This window comes from Synchiropus splendidus, chromosome 12 (assembly GCF_027744825.2).
Source record: "Synchiropus splendidus isolate RoL2022-P1 chromosome 12, RoL_Sspl_1.0, whole genome shotgun sequence".
In the NCBI taxonomy this organism is placed as follows: domain Eukaryota; kingdom Metazoa; phylum Chordata; class Actinopteri; order Syngnathiformes; family Callionymidae; genus Synchiropus; species Synchiropus splendidus.
In genome coordinates this window covers 17,383,197-17,401,162 of record NC_071345.1, presented here as the reverse complement: position 1 = coordinate 17,401,162, position 17,966 = coordinate 17,383,197, and the positions used below count along the sequence as shown (strand labels likewise).

The window sequence follows — 17,966 nt, the reverse complement described above, 5'->3', positions numbered from 1 at the left end:
CCCAAAACCTGTCATCTCTGTGTCTGACCTGCAGCCTGAGAGAGCTCCTGCATTTATGTCGCCCTCATGACATCAGAGTGAAACCATTAAATAGATAGTAAAAGCTAGGGCTGTCAAAAGATTGTGAGCATTATCGGCTACTCTTGTGTTGGTTAAATCTTCCTTTAAGATGCATTTAGAACAAATACAAAATGTGTGAGTAATTTGCTATTGTGAATCAACTCACATCAAGTGAGATCATAAAAATCTAATCTATTGCCGGCCCACAGGAAAACATACATTTTTTGTTGTTGTTTTTTTATTTATTTATTTTGGTTTTTTTCAATTCAAAGTGTTTGTTTTTCAATCTTAACATCTTGTGTGTTTGCCACTGCTTCAATAAATCCATTAACTGGGATGGAATGTCGTGTTTTTTATATTTACTAGTCTCAACACAGATTCATAGTATAAACTGAATGTCTTGAAAAAAGTGGAAAAACTCTAAATTTTTGAAAAAATTGTGGCATTGACTTTAACTAGTTTGTCAACAAATTCTACGTAATTGTATTGGGTTGTCTTGAAAAATGCAAAATGGAACATAGTTTAGTAGCTTATAACTAACTTAGTTATCTGATGATGAACTTACTTACTTGCTTACACGTAAACAAACCTTGTGAAATGACATGAAACCATGCGATCATTGCAAAGATATTTGTCCAACCAACAGCAGAACCAGGTGCAAGTCATATTCATCAAATTTACTAAAGAAAAAAAAGAAAAAAAAATACACTTGATGAGAAAAATGGAAAAACTGAATAAAATTCTCAATAAAATAAATACAATAAAATCAAGACTAAATATCAAAAAATAAAAATAATATATTTTATTTAAACTCCAAAGAAGATATAAGCGTATGTAAGTGTAAATGAAAGTATCGCCATAAAATGTTGTGTAAAACTTTTAGCGGCTCTCTAAGAGGCTCTATCGTTATGATTCACTGGTCTATATGATCCAGATTGTCAGATGTGTTAGAGTTTCCGTCACTCACGAGCCTTTCTGAAAGACATGTACTACAATAAAAAGTTAAACACCTCCTGACCACAGTTGAAAAGCAACTTCAAACTGAACGCACTCGTACAATGAGAGAAGCAGCGAGCCTCTCCAGCTGTATTTCAACACTGTAAGTCAGCTTCGGTTTTTGGCACTACAGTATGAAGCCATCTGCTCACTGACCATGGGTACGTGCAGGTATAAATGCACAATGGGTCGCGCATACTGTACCAAAGTGAAACATGAGCTGCATGGCCAGTTGAACAAGTTGATTGGACAGAAAAGAAGCATAGCAGTTCCGTCATGTGTGCAGGGAACTCGACCAGAAGGAATGAAAGACTTTTAACTTTAGACTCTTCAGAAATGTACGTGTGCTGAAGATGAGCAATGGCGGTTATTATCCCCTCGCTTTGTGTTCGTCCTCCCTCATGGCTCAGTGACAGACAGAACGGCACACTGATCTCAATTAACCTGGCGGAGAAATACACAGCGGACCACCTGTACGCTGAAAACAAACACGCCATTCAGAGTCTGAAGACGTGAGACAACAAAAAGATCAGATAAAAACCTCTCATAATCTTCAAAACCGTCGCGTCATTCACCTAGTCTCAACTGCACTGTCTTCATATTTCGATTTAAAGTGGGTCAGAATATTTATTTCTCACCAGTCATTGGTCAATTCTTTTGAACCAGTGCAGACCCCCTGTTTGCTAAAAAGACTCTAGACTTTACAGTCTGCGTCTAATCCATACATTTCCTATTGGTCATGAAAAGCTCCCCAGGCGCAGATCGGCCACGGCTGTCACATGAAACACACAGAACCACGTTAATCATTTGTCAAGCACAATGGAAACTATTCCTCTACGTCCGGTGACGTGTCAGCAGGACAGTGGGTGCAAATAGAATTTGCAGCCGGCCTATTTAGAGCCTTGACTAGCCGGAGCCAACACCTTATCTCACTCAGCTTCTGAGATAAACTTGAACCAAGCTTTTCATGGCTGCAGATGTTCGCTCAAAGAGACGTGCTGTTTGCTTCAAAAAAGAGCAAAAGTATTGTCGCCTGACTTAGAGTGAAGTTTACATCTCAATGAAACTGTCAACAAACTGAAACCAGTAGTATACAGCAGGAAAAACCAAGGGCATCCCTTCCTTCTCCTAAAGTGGGACGATAAAAGAAGCAGCTCCCTCTCTCCCTGCGTCTCCTCTAATGGCTGTTCTAATGAAGCTTTTCCTCTCAAATGCCTGACAACAAATGTGCCGTGATCGGCCTCCTTGTGAATTCCCATGCCACAACAGCAATGGGCCACTAGCAGGGCGCCTCCCTCTACGCTCAATGTTTTTACCGTCAACATTCACTCATTGTGCTATTTTAGCACAAGACTGACAAATATTTGCGCACAAATAATTAGACAAAGACAAAAACAAAACAAGAGCTCATGTGAGCTTCGGCACTTTTGTGTTGTGTCAGCAATATCCAGCTGATTCCAGCTTCAGTTATTCAGCCATTCACTGTTTCCACCCTTCCCTTACTGCTTACTGACCAACATGTCCTGGTGCTTGTTCAGCTTCATGTTGGACACCACAGAACACAAGGGCTAGACTCAAGGACTGCGGTCCAAATCCGATCCCACTGAGTCATGTTATGACCAGTGCATGTTGGTACATGGTGGTGTTCTGTCAGATCTTAAATTGACCTCAAAACATTGAAAAATGGGGATTTGAATCTGGGAATTTGATTAAAGATGAGAGAGTGTAGGAATGTTTGAGCATGTTGAGGCTAGTGTAGGAGGGTATTCTCAAGTGAGAGTGACTGTCATCACGGTCTGTTTATTTAAATTTCCTGAAAAAGGTGTATCAAAAAAATCAAGGTCAACTGTGCATTTTGGTCTGTTGCGGGATGGAGCTTGCAGCTTGGTGTCACGTTTCTAGAGTCTGAGTAGTCGATGGTTTGCTTCCACTGAAGCGACTAACTGCTGCCTCTCAGGTCGTGTTAAAAGCTGGGTCGGATCTAAAGTTGTCAACACAAGCAGAATTTACCTTTAAACATAACAAAAGCAAAAAAGAGAAAAAAAAAAAACATTTGTATGCAGCCGTCATCAGATCTCTAGATGGCACTATCGATCACTATCGACTTCCATTTCACTTATTCGTATTGTTGATGAATTTTCATTCACTGCTTATGTCACTGTGAAATCTGGGTTGCCGAAGTTCAGATTTTTTATCTTCAGCCTGATGTGTGTCGATTGAAATGGGCTGAAAGCTGCAACCCTGTCGTCCCTAACGTGTTGCATCGCTCACTCCCATATTGTAGAGCGACAGTTTGTGGCATGGAATTACGCTTAAACATTGACTGTACATGTGAACCAGAAATTTGTGCCGCTTAAATCTTGTTTGGTGTGAACGTTCTGGGCCCATTTGTCGCATATTGGATGACGGCCCGAACAACTTGGAGAGTACCGATAATGAGTTTCACTCATTGTTTAGTTTCTTCAAGTGTCTCATAGACCACATCAGCCAGAGTAGTTGTGTGACAGGCATGTGAGTTCCACCCGCTCCGGTGCTGACTCACAAGATTCACTTGCCCAGGGTCACAATTCTGCTCATGAGGTCATGGTTTTTCAGTAGGACTCTTAAGTCTTGAGACATCCAGGCTCAACTTTATGGTTGCTGAAGTATGGTCGCTGTTGTACACGGTGATGACGTAACATGCTCGGCGACCCAAGCAAATAACAAGGGCCCCTAACTGAAGGTGGCCCTGAGACACAGCTGACATCACTGTACAAAATAAAAGCAATATTTCTGAATTTTCAAGAAGTACAATTGACCATGTTTCCACTGAAGGTTGTTTCGTCTAGTAGCATGTAATTGTGGATAAAGTGTTTCCATCACAATTCTGTGATCTCTTTCAATATTAAAACATCTGAAAAAAGTGTCTCTTTTTTTTTTGAAAATGCATGAGTTTCCATAAACAGTTTTGTTATTTAGATTTAGTGCATTTCCACAAAAAACAAATAGCAAGACCCAGCTATTGACAAAGTACTTGTACTTTATCCTTCATGCGTGCAACTAACCAAATATGTAGCCGCATAGTGTGAAGTTGCTGTTAGCGCCGTCTCATGGCCAATGTTTACGAAATGTAAAATCTGTAACTGCTCTGTCATTTTTTGTGAATTTAAAGTTCTGACACTTTAATGTTTTCAAATTGATAACCAGCCATAAGACGTTGGCCGCCATCCACCCGAGGTCTTGCGCGAGCCAAATAACCCCAACAACTCATGTCTTGTCCACAAGGGCCGTAAGAGCGCAGACCACCTTCTGATCCGTGATTAAATCTTCACTTTCAAGAGTCATCAAAGTGTCTCAGCCACCACGGCAACAGTGACCTCTGAGGCTCAGCAGAAGGAGTGTCTGAATTCCTCTTCCTGAGCAAATATGCAAGCAAAGGGCTCCTTAAATCAGGAGGTGTCAACTTGTGAATGTACAGACACACTTGTTGCTCAAACAGCCTTGAAAACCGAGCCTCTGTTGACTCAGGGAGGGCGACCACGGAGCGGGAGGGGGGTGACGGACATCTAGGGCTCCTCCGAGCCCCCTGAGGGAGGCTTTTCAGGTGCCACAATTCAGGTCCCTCAGGAGCCCGAGTGTTACTGGGAAAATGACCAATTTTCTGAAGAAATCAACAACTTTGTGAACTTTGAAGAGTAAACATTTGCTTACCAGAGACAAATTGGTGCTTCATCCTCTTCACTTGTCTAATCACACTGACCGTTCTGTTTCATACCAGCACTTTAAAGAGGTCGAAAACTTCTCATGTTCACTTCAGCGCAAGCTGCTTTGATGGAACCATCAATACATCTCACTTGGTCGGGGAGCTCAGTCTCAAGCTACATACAGCACAGCCAGCCTAAGCTCCCAACATCAACAGATCATTGATCAAACCTGCTCAGCATCTCTGCTCTGATTCATCAAACCAAATTCAAATGAGTAGAACATTTGTATTTGAGGTTGGTACAAAAGAGGATCATTTTTGTCCAATTGCAGGGCTACATGGACCAACATTCTTCTCACTGTCAATGCATTTGTTGTCCAACCTCAGCGTAGATTAGATTAGATTAGATTAGATTAGAGCCTGAAAAAATCTGAGATGAGCTGTGCTGGCAGCTACTGTTGTTCGCAGCCATGAGCGAAATGACATAGATGGATGACTAAGGCGGTGCAAGCTTTTCTTGCACCCATTGGAGAGGAAAAATGTTTTGTTATATCAAGTCATCCAGTTGGAGACAGACAGTCATGAATATATGAAATAATAATATCCTATACATATAAATATATATATATATATACAGTGCTACCTCAGTTTTCAACCACAATCCGTTCCAGACGGCCGTTCCAGACGGCCGTTCGAGAAGCGATTTGTTCGAAATCTGAATCGAGTTTTCTCATTACAATAAATGGAAAAAGAAACAATGCGTTCCAAGCCTTAAAATAGTCTTTTGTAGGAGTGAATGTAGAGTGTCTGCTGCAGGTGCGCTGTTCCTCTATGTGTGTGGCCGCTGCATGTGGGAGGGGTTGCCGAGTGAGTGACGTCTCTCCAGGAGTGAAGAGGTGCCCGGTGCGTGTCCAGCTCTGAATGTGCGCTTCTGTGCAGTTTGGCTGTGACAAAGTCATAAACCAAGTCACGCTCTGTCCCAGACTCGCCTCATCCCTGTCCCAGCTCCAGCCCACAACAGGACATCAAACCCTGGAGTGAGCGCTCCAGCCTCGGAGGTGTGGAGAGCGAGCACCTCCCCTGTGTCACTCTACCACGGTCCAGTGTGGACACAGGAAAGGTTTTTTTCTGGATTTTCGCTCGAAATCAGAAGCAAAAAAAAAAAAAAAAATCAAAAAATTTTTGTTTGAACTCCGATTTGTTCGAAAACCGAGGTACCTCTGTGTGTGTGTGTATATATATATATATATATATATATATATATATATATATATATATAGTTGCAATAAAACTTGCAATGTGTCCTCGATTCTGACCTAGTGATGTCAACTGACTTCATTAGACTATTGTGGTCAAACTTAGTCAGTAAAAAAAATGAAGTGTGAGGAGAGACACCACAGCTCCAAGTGTGTTTTTCTACCCGCAGTGTAATTAATATCAAATGTTGTTTCTTTATTTCTATTATCATGTTTCCACATTGTAAGTCCTGGATTTTTTTTAATCCAGACTTTTATCTTATACCACAATCAATGGTATTCAGTGCTTTAGTAAACTTGAAACAACTGTCATGAAGGCATCTTCTTGCCCTTATATTTAGAGACACTCCCTTCAGTTAGAGGCTATGACATCACTGAAGCCTCCACAACTGGGGCAACTGAGAGAAAAGAATCCACACCGATGTCTTAGAGGCTGCTGAAACTGAACACTGCTTTAATTTCTTGCTTCTTTATCTCTGCGAACACAAGGCCAGGACCTCCACCACTCTAATACTGCAGACAATAGCGGCATTGAAAACAGACAGCGGAGCTGAATGAAGTTTGAGGAGAGCTTCATAGATAGGTGATGAGGCTAAGACAGTCCTTCTCTCCCGCTAACATCTAATGGCTTCTAAGCAGAAATAACAGAGGACAATCGCTGACTGTGTGTGCTCCTGTGACTGACAGGCTAGAAGCGTTTGGAGTGACAACATTACATTGTGTTTGCTTTAACCCGCGCTAAGAAAAACATGGACAAGTGCTGGTTAGAGAAGCCTCTTGTTCTCGTGCTGCCATGTGTGTTTTTGTGTGAAGCTTGGGGTTGAAACGGCGCTAGCCATCCGCCCGGCCGATTCACTCGAGTCCATCGGAGGAATGTCTCCTCGCCAGCAATGTGTGCGGTCCAGCAAAAACACCTGGACACACCTGGAATGACTCCACCTGCCTCCCACTCACTCATGCACAGTGAGTGTTAAACTCAATCTCTTGAGCAAGATGGACGAGTGCAGCTGGAGCCAAAACAGAGCGACGTCTGTTGCCTCTCTTCATCAGTCAGCTTAACCTAAGGCTTGTGATCCGCCGACAAACCTCAGGTTCAACCTCACGTGACCGCTGCGTTCTACCACCAACAGCTGGTGATGCCTGACAGCACTCTAGATCAGGGGTGTCACGCAAGGGCACCAAATCCTAAACTAAAGAAATATGAGTTTATAATGCTAAATGACTGTGAAGAATGACGAATGCAATGTAAATGTATGTAGGGCCATTTTAGCATCTCTATTCACGTCAATATCGACATGCAATGGAGATGCGCCAGTTTGGGTCAGCCATTGTGAAGAGAGGTCCAGTTTGACTCCAGAAACAAGAGAAAATGCTGGTTTCTGTGAGACACAATGACACACCACTTCTTCCATGCTCTCTGAGTGATGTGTTTATCATGGTCTGCCGCTCTTCGGAGCCACTAAGAGACCAGCCGCTCTGTCTGGTTCGAGGGTGATGCAGCATCCTTGACTGGGTGAGGAGAGAATTTTAGAGCGGGACGTTGTTGCCGTTGCCTTTTAAGGTGGCTGAAGCCGCATCACAGAGACGCGGCGGAGGCCAGGATTCACACAGATGCCACATTAACCCCTGATCAAGCTGAGAGACAGAGGACGTCTGTGGAGTAAAGCCAGCACTCGGGTCCACACAGCCCCCTTTCTACCCACGGCATCCCACTTCATCGCTTTATTGCGCAGCAGGCACCCACAAAAAAACACACCTACAATATCCGGTTCCACCACTGGAGGGTAGGCGGCAGTACGGGGCCAAAAGTTGGGTCCCTACGCATGTGTACTTAGAGATTAAACTAAGATTGAAGCCTGTCGATGTGAGGAGCGGCCGCTTTCAGCGCCAGGTCCCTGCGCATCAATTAGCAGGCTGTGCTGTGACTGGGTCCTGTCAGAGCTGAAGTGGAGCAGCTGAGGGAGGTAAACACACCTCATCCCCTGGGCTGGCTGTAATCAGAAAGAGGGCAACAATATGCCACTGCCGAGGCCACAGAAGCCTGCCTGTGCCCAGCCGCTTCACGCTTCAGCATTCATTTCCTAGCCACGACTCCAATTTCCTCGCTCTGGTTCATGCACAGGAGTGACACTGGATGCTCCACCTGCCTGCATAAGTGACCGTTTCAACCTTTGAAAAACCACCAGCTGACATTGGCAAAGCTTTTGCCAGGGTTGGAAATTAATAAACACAGACGCACAACTGACTTCAAAACAAAAACATTTGAGTGAAAAAACTCTATTTAACGTGACTCTTGCTATAACCTTATTTTACTATCCCAATAAACTTCACAAATGTTATTCAGTTTTTGTATAAACACAGTGAAAGAAGATGAAAACCATGTGAAAAATAAAGTGCAAAAACATCACGTCTAATGCCTCTCTCAAAAACACTGGGGAAAATAAAGAAAGAACAAGTCCACGTGCCTGACTGAGTTTTGTCATAACATGCAGTCACGTCCGAGGTGTCAGACCGGTCATGCTTCCACGTGAATTTGGGTCAAGCTATCAAACTCTCTTTAAGAGCTTTCACTTACACTGAATCCATTCAGGCTCTGGAGGTGTAAATTGAGAAGCAAACAAACAGTTTACTGGGCCAGGTTTAAGGGCTCAAGCTACCGGGCCTCAGGTTGACCCCTGAGTCCAAACAGCTATCCTCACAGTCTGAGGGGAGACATTTAAAAAGAAGCTGCTTTTAATCAGATCCCCACGGCAAGTTGGGATTCAAATGAATCACGCGCTGCCTTTAAAAATGTAATTGGATTTAAGGAAAATAAACACAGATTACTGAAAGTGAGCGTGACATCTTTGTGGTTGCTTAAAGCAACAAACTACAGGTCATGGACCACACTTCTAACACACACATATATATATATATATATTGTAATGGTTAGGATGTGTGTGTGTTGGGGTACTCGCGAGAGTGGTGCGGTGCTGGGCTTTTGTTCGAGTTCCGGGTGAAAGGTTGTGCGGCGACTTGAGTTTTGGAGCGAGAAGCAGCAGCACGTTGAATAAAGAAGCATCTAATTCTCATCCGTCTCGTCCCTGAATCCTCCGGACATTACAATATATATATATATATATATATATATATATATATATATATATATATATATATATATATATATACATCTTAGTCTCACACACGATCTACCACTACAGTAGCACCTATAACCCTCGCGTCGGCTATTTTGAATGGCATTCGACTTACGCTCAATTTGACTGGTCGGAACCGATCCCAGTCGTAAATCGGATGTTACCAGTAAAGGAATCCCGCCCAATGAAAACACTTTGTTTGTCTCCCCAGTCACACCCGTCCTGCTGTGACTGGTCAGCAGGAGACCTTCAGACCTTCAAATAACAAGTGAGTGAGAGATTGATGGCATTGACACGCACAACACATGAAAATTAAGATCATAACACGGTGAAACAATGAACTAACTACAGCTGTTATTACAGTAACGTCTCTCCAGTCTGTCTTGACCTAATAAATAAGTGACAGTGGAGAACAATATGAACATGAACATTTGATACATAAGCACAAGTCAGGAAAGCTCGATCACTAGAGTAGGGCTCTTAAAAAAGACATATGCGTCAACATACAACGCTGAAGGCTGCCTTTGTCGACTGTATAGGACGGAAAAGTCCACTTTCCCAACATGAATACATTATGCCATGGGAGTGAGGATGGGTAGCGACATCAGAACCAAATTCTCAGAACGTGGAAACATTTAAAACTATTAATATATTTTACAAAATTATCCCCAATAGAATGTATTACATATTTTTAAATAGAAGGATGGAAATCATTTTGCATTAAAACAGGAGAGGTGTCTTTGTCTCCACAACAACCTCATTCACTGAACACATCAGAAAAAAAGTATTCTCACACACCACAGCACCAACAAATATATCAAACACATACATCTTTTTAGTATTTAAACATATTCATATTATTGCTGACTTCCACCAAACAGTGACAATGACAACATATTTTTGATCTGTTAATCATAAACAACTTGCTGACTATAACTGACTCTCACTTATAGGTCTGAAGCGTCATAAACAAATAAAATAAAGTCCATCCAGGTCCTTTTGATAAGACCAAGTGTTCTGCAGACTCTCTCATCTGCTCCCTGAAGAGAAGCATGCTCTACTTGATATTACATATTATTGTATTCTTATCCTTGTGCTGATGCAGCAGCTGCTATCTTACGTCCACCACTGCACCTCACAGACGGGTCTATAACGTGTCATTTTCACCTATCAAGATCAGCGATGACAACACCCAGATGTGCAGCCAACAGTTTTAAACGGCTGCTTTCATCAGACTGAATTTAAAATAAAAGTAGCAAATTTGAATATGAAAATATTGGTTAAAAAAAACAAAAAATAAAACACAAGTAAATAATTTATTCTTATCTTAAACATGACATTTTGAAATAACATTTTTTTTTCCCCATGCATTCAGGGTCAAAATTGCTGAACCAGTGATCCGTCAGAACCAGAGACCTGTATGTGACCCCGAGCTGGACAAATGACCTCAGGGCCTTTTTCGTGTCACACTAACACAGTGAATGTGCTAGAACATAACCAAAGCCTTTTTGGTGGAACGATGATTTAACAGCACAAATACTGTACATCAGGCTGTTCAGCGTTAAATTGAGTCTGTAGGCTGTTTTCCAAAACAAGCGCCTCCACTGTCATCCTCATCTCATGACCTACAGGAAGGACACGGTCATCATGACTCAGACACGGTTTCATGATTCAGCAACTTCTGTTCCTCACTTTACTTTCTAAGTGTGTGAAAGTGCACTCTTTAATCTCATTCTTTCAAACCCTGTTGTTTACAAATTTAAACAACACTGAGTCACATGATATAAACAGTTAAAAGGAAACTATTTGTTGGAAAATAATACGTCAGTGTTAGGATTAAAACAAAAACCTACGCGTTTCTGATCAACCATTTGGTCACGTCAAGTGTAAAAATAAACCCCCTAAACCTGACACCGAGCATATGATGCGTTCATGGTTACAAGCAAGCGGCGTACACGGCGATGTTGTTGGTAAAAATGAAAATACACATCACACATTTCAATTCTCATATTTGTCAATAAACACATTAAGTATAGAATGAACTACACCACCGTTCGTTCTGGAAACACGAGATGTTTTTAAAGCTGTTAAGATGTTAACGTGAATTTAACTCGTTTACTTCACGAGCGATCAATAGCAAACTACGTTTTGACGCATCACACAAGTCGACGGAACTTGAGTTTTAAAGTGAACCTGTATTTAAATTAAATAGTGTTTGAATTTTTATCATTATATTGAGGGAAATAACGAATGTTAGCACTACAAATTCCCACATCTTTGAATGCAACTAACATGTCGCCCATGTAACGGGAACCGCGTCGGACTTCAATTTTTTAACCGGTGTTTCTCTTACTTTATTGAGGTGAGAGTTTCTGGTGACATCGAAGCCCCTCTTCTTGGTGTACACGAAGCTCGTCTTCTTGTCCTCGGACTTGTGCATCTCCGTGTCCGCCGATTCCCGTCTGACCAGTCCCGGAGCCATGTTGTTGTCTCTTTAAATAGAGCGGAGCACCAGTGACCTGTTGAGCGCTCAACAAGTGGATGAGCGAACAGAGACCTCAACCTTCCGAATGTTGTCTCCTTATCAATACTATCGTCTTTTATTGATTCAAAGTCCCAGAGAGTGTGGATGCACCTTGTCACAGTTATTTGATGAAATAAAAATCCAGTCTATAACTAATACTTATTATTTGTATTTGTCAAAAAAACCTCATTAATAACAAAAATAAAATTTAAAAACGGCAACCATTTCTATTAATATGATAAAAGAAAACATTTTTAATAAAGCATGTATTAAATACCATTACTAGCATGAGACTGAGGCTCAGGAGGTGAGAGGAGGTTTCTTCATTTGCATTTCTGAGGTGATGTAAGGCAGTTTTGCTGAGTCACTCTAGTAAAGTCTGTTCATCTGAGGGAGTATTTAAAGGTTATTTATATCCAAGGTCGACCTTTAGCTGTCATTTTGCTGTTACGCAATGTCACGACTGCACTTATGAACACATTAGTTTCTTATTTACCCGCGGCCAGGAGGGAATGGGACCCTCACCATTTGTCTGTCTGAACATATTTCAAATCATTTTTCAAGGACAGTTACAAGGTACAGATGATTACATTTTGACTGGACCTCACAACTCAAAAAACAAAAGAGGAAAACTCGCGTGACTACTGACTGACATCTACAGTGGAAACAATACAAACAATCACTACATTGCAAAAACCAAATTCAGTGCGAGATCACGTACCCAAATGTCTATATTAATATAATAATAATATGAGCACTATGGAGTACTTGGTCAGCATAGTTTACATTTCTAGTGACACATCACCAATGAACTCCCAACAAGAGCATTTATGAATAGTGATCATGTCTATATATTTAACCCTGAAAGAGCAACAAAAGCTGAGTGTCCGACTGATTCAGTGAAGGAAATCCCAGCAGAGAATGAAGACAAACAAGTACAACATCATCATGGTGCTTGGCTATAAATACATGATGGCCAGACTGATGGCATGCAGCTGCTCAACATTGTGATCACCTCATCCCTCTGTGATAACAACAAGCTGATATCAACGGGTGGGTTGATTGAGTTTCCTGCATTCCTCCAGCCGCCCAATGCCAACTGGCTTCCTGCCTGAACCTCCAGAATAACTCTGGCGAGAGAAGCGTGGACATGCTGAGGGACCCAGTGAGATGGTCAAATGAAATTATCAGCAATAACAGACACCCAGGAATGAAAACGTACTAACGTGGACTCAATACTTCAACACAAATGATATATTTTTTTCATAATAAGAGTTGTTACATTGAGTGAAGATTGTGAGACATGTTTTTAATGTATTGATCACACAACTGAGGTTCTGCACTTCCTGAATGTTTTCAGTCTTTTTGACCTAAAAACCTATCCTTTATCAAAGTATCATGAAGTAAAAACAGTGAATTATTGTCTCCAGTACTCTGCTGTGGTGAGTACCTGCTGATACTGCAGCGGTCCATGGATAGGTGTATGTGAGCACATGTGTCATAACCAAAGCTGTGTCTAAGGGTAAATATGGATCCTGAACTTCTCACGACTTCTGAACGACTCACTAGCAACACAGAGGGACGGCAGAAGATTTGTCTAGACTTCGAGTTTGTGTAGTTAGCACCAAAATTAGCCTCCCATGAAGAGAAAGATGACGCTTCAGCATCACTACCAGCGACGCTTCACCACAGGATATTTGTTTTTTAAGATTACACCGCAATTCTATAGCAATGAGTGTTAAGTTCAAAACCTTTAATGTGATTCTATTTCTTCTCTTCTCCTCGGCTAGAATGCTCTATATGGAGCTATAACAGCAGGTTTGCTGAGATCTCTTTATCCGTACAATTGAGTGTAAGTATTAAAAGCAGGACACGGAGAAACCTTTTTTTGATAACTTAGTCGAACATTTTACGTGGGATGCAGCCAAGTTGTCATATCCGTACTTCTCTCCGTCGGTTTTATTGTTGTGTTTTCTCCGCGTCTCTTCCATGTGCTTTTATTTGTGATACTCTTTGTCGTTTCCATCTCCTGTCTTCCCTCCACCTTCACAGGCAAATGCAGCTGGCACTAATCCCGTCATCAATCCTCCCATGGACCTATTCCCTTCGAAGCCAGCTATGTTTGCCAGATGGTAGAATCTTCCATGATCTTCGTTACTAACCCTGATTGTTTCCAAATTTCCTTCCGAGCTGAATCCCTATTCTGTCGCCGCTCTTTGTTCTCCCGTTCTCCCTTGCGATTCCTGTGTTTACTTCCTTACTCTCAATTCAGTCCGCGTGTGAGCTATTCATTTAAGCCTCACCCTTTTAGTTATATTGATCCGTAAAGTTTAACCCTCGTGAGCGTGTGTGTTGTCACCACCTCCGAGCTCTTTCAGTTTAGTGCCACCACCACGTTGAGCTTAACTCCGGATGTGTTTTTCTGTTCTCCCATTTATAGTAGGTCGTTGATGGCTAATCCACCTCTCTTTGTTTTCCAGACTTTCCCCGTTCTCTGTGTGTTGTTCCCGGTCCGCGTTTTGGTTCCCGGCGTTCTCAGTTATAGTTATTTGTCTGTCTGTGTTATTATTTGTAAAATCCACCGATTAAATTGTATAATTTAATCTCGTCTCCGAGTCCTCTGTCAACCAACTCTGACTGCACTTGGGTCCTTCAGCCGCCATTATGACACAAGTGTTCCAGAATAGAATAGCATGCCCTTCATCAGCCCACAATGGTGAACTGCTGCTTGTCAGCAGCACAGTAGCATTAAAAACAAACAACAGAGTGAGTCTGGAAAGACGTGAGCACAAAATGACATTGACCCACTTGAGTTTGTTTCCATGAAAAAGAACATGTTTTGACATAGTATTAAGTGACTCCAGATCCACTTGGCCAAAAATATCGTACATTCCAGACTACTATGTTTTATCTTTATTTACATAGCAGTGTACGTAAAGATAAATACATGCTTTTCTAGTATGAGAATAGTGATCGTGATCCAAGAAATCATGGAGTGGGAGTTAAAAGGACGAAGAAAACTTCATGTTTCTTAGACTTGAGCCTTTGAGAGAGAGACTGATTAGATTAGAAGACAGGATTATTTTTGAAAACAAATAATGGAAGACATTCTGTAAAAGCGATGGTGTAAAATGTGGATTGTCAAAATCCATTTTCAAGCCAAGTCTCAACTCAAGCCCATTTTGTTATATGCAGGGCCACAAAACCATCTTGCTTAGGGCGGCCAGAGCTCCCCGGCCGGCGGCACTACATTCCTACTCCCAAGGGGTGAAACAGTGACTACGTTCAGGAGAACTTCAGCCTCCCAGTGACGCTGTATTATACTCCATTGAAACATTAATGCCTCAACATGCAACGCAGAATGAAAAGTCCACATGAAAATATCTGGCGCTGGTGTCGACCAACAGTCAAGGCCATGGACTCAGACACGCATTAGAGACGGGCCGACCTGATACTGAAAGAGGACATAAACCATGCTATGATGCAATGATTTTAAATGATGCTATAAAACTGCAGCAGACGCACTAAATATTACATCATATTCTTGACTCAGCAGTTGGTGGGTGGGAGAAATAATGCACCGTTTGTACCAAACACAATGTGAGGTGAGTTGACCATATAATACCTAATTGAGCACACACACGTCCACACGGAGAGAGAGACTGAAGGACGTGCATCTTTCAGGATCACAGTCATACGCAGCTGCCGCCCCCACTTCTTTTCTTCTCGTCTGGGTTTTGACTCTTGTTTATCCCCACGGGGCTTTTCGTGGCCAGGAAGAGGAGGAGGCAGCAGACAAAGACAAATACAATTACCCAGAATCAAATCTCACTCAAACCCATGGTTTTCCCTCTTACATCCATTTATTGTATGGCATGCTGACAGCAACACCTGGCCGCGCTTCCTGCGCCGCCGCCGATCATACAGGATTCACGTAGGTGCCCATTAAACTGAATTACAGCCAGCCTGGATGGAGGAGCTATGTTTTCTGTCATGGCCGCGTCACGTATAGGCAGGAGATGAGCAAATGTACCACTGATGCATCACCTGGTTTGACCTCGGTGACCCAACCATGACCCTCTCACTGTCTCTGCAGACGCTAATAAACTCATACGTCCAATTCAAGGTCTGGGAGAATAACCTTTCCCACAGTAAACCCTTGTACACGCCTCTGGAGATTTGGCAAAATTGCTGGCAAAGGAAAAATGACCACACTTTTATGAAGCGCTTACTGTTTGTCTTTGAACCAAGGAAAGCACACACCCCTCTCAAAGGCGCTAAGAGTGACGACAACACCCGCGGAGGAACTGGGCGGATGTTTTGGAGGAGTTCCTGAGGAGTTCCAAATGTACCGCCGTACATACATCACTGCACTTAGCTGTTCAAGTCGTCTTTGATTTCATACATGACCCTCCCCCCACAGCTCCAAAATCAATGAGCTCTTTCACCGATCATGCTTCATAATGACCCACTGTTTGAGACTGTAGATATTTAAGGAGGTGGAAAATGGTGCTTTAAGGTTCAGCTTTTCTGTCTTGGATTATGAAAGACAGCTGAGTTGACGTGTGTTTGCCTGGGGAGAACTTAGATCAGAAGTTGTCTGCAAAAGTGAAGGAGACTGGACAAATCCAGGGGAGGGTTCTCTAGAGCCTCTGGTGAAACACTTTATACGAGAAAAATCCATTTGAATTATAACAAGAAAACTGGGAGAATCCAAAAACAGACTTAATAATTTCCACTAGAATCTGACTCCAAATTTCAATAGTTAAAATTAAAATACGTTGCAAATGTAGATAAATGTTAGTCTCTCTTTCTTGTGCCCTTGGTTGACGCTAAGGTCAGTCGGTTTGCTTGTTTACAGGGCTTTCAATAGCCTCCAACATCCTCCAATATAAGACAGAATTGAATAAAATACAGGACAACATTTCAACTGAACTCACCACTGAAAGAAACAGGATTAGAGGCAAGAGCAAAGAATGTGACGATATACTCTGGAAGACATGGAAGGAGACCCATCCTCACTCCCATTGTGTATATTGACGTTCGGAAAGGCGACTTTTGCTTCCTATACTGAGGTCAAAAGCAGCTGTCTGCATTGCATGTTGACACATACGTGTTTCACTGGAGTAAAAAACATTTTCCCTGCGTAGCAGGCGGGGGTGGTGGATTGCGCAACCCATCCTCACTCTCATGGCGTAATATATTCATGTTGGGAAAGTGGACTTTTGCATCCTATACTGACGAAAAAGGCAGCCTTGAGCATTGGTGTTTTCAATGGACTGAACGAAACCTTTTTCTTCTGTAGCGTTCCAGGCGGGCCGGCGTAGATCATGCGTTGCGTGGGGCCACATGTAGCATTGCACGCGGGCGCATGGGCATCATGCGCGAATGGAGAGAAAAAAAACAACAAGCTTTACTTCACATGAAGCTACAGCCGTGCTGAAACTCCCTTCACTGAAGGAGACTGGATGTCAGTTGTTATTTATAACCCCTGGCTCTCCTGACTAAAACGCACCACCGTTTGAATTAAATAGCAAATTTGACACGTTCTTTAAATGCGGAATGATTGGAGCACCATCCCATAGCTTACCCTAACCCCAACCGCCATCTTTTTTCCACGAGTCGTGCTGCCATTTTGTCAACATGCAGCTGAAGGCTGCCTTTTTTGTCAGTGTAGGACACAACTTTCCCAATGTCAATATATGACGCCATGGGAGTGAGGGTGTGTTGCTACATATAACCTTTTATGTGGCTTGTCCTCATTACTGTTGGTGCTGCCAAGACTGAAGCGCACAGCCATTTGCGTGGATTTAAATTTCAGGTGACAAGTGGTTGCATGTAAAACGGAAGAAGCGCCATCCCATGCCTTACATAACCCCAACCTTGGTTTTTCTTTTACATCTTTTACATGTTGCCGCCCATGGCGTCACGATTTGCCATGGAAGGCGAGAAGTGTGCTTCAATTTAAAGTGTCAGTGCAACGCGGAATGCTGCCTAGCGCAAAAGTCTGCGTCATCAAATATAATAACACCACGGGAGTGAGGATGTGTTGTGGAAGGTGATAATCTCTTTATCTAGCAACTAATCAAGAACAATAAGAAAATATATTTTCAACTCAGCACAGTGGACCAGCAGGTTGTCTGCTGAGGGCTAGAGATGTTGTTGTCAGTGATCATACCAGGTCATACCATTCGACCACGATTACACACTGAAGGGATATAAATTACCGTAACAAGTTTAGTAAGTGGCAATGAGGAAAAAAGGTCCTGGAAATGAAGGCTTTAAGTAAAGCTGAGACTTCAGTTCCAACATGT

The 17,966-nt window shown here is 42.4% G+C and overlaps 1 protein-coding gene across 1 annotated transcript in view; it reads right to left on the bottom strand.

The window, feature by feature from the left end:
* The window catches only part of me1 (malic enzyme 1, NADP(+)-dependent, cytosolic), a 70,717-nt gene extending 58,809 nt beyond the window's left edge, over positions 1-11,908 (bottom strand). Inside the window, exon 1 of the mRNA XM_053881383.1 lies at positions 11,482-11,908. Within this exon, the coding sequence (XP_053737358.1) occupies positions 11,482-11,610 (129 nt within the window). The 5' untranslated portion in view covers positions 11,611-11,908. The remainder of the gene's footprint in view (positions 1-11,481) is intronic.
* Positions 11,909-17,966: the final 6,058 nt, after the last annotated feature.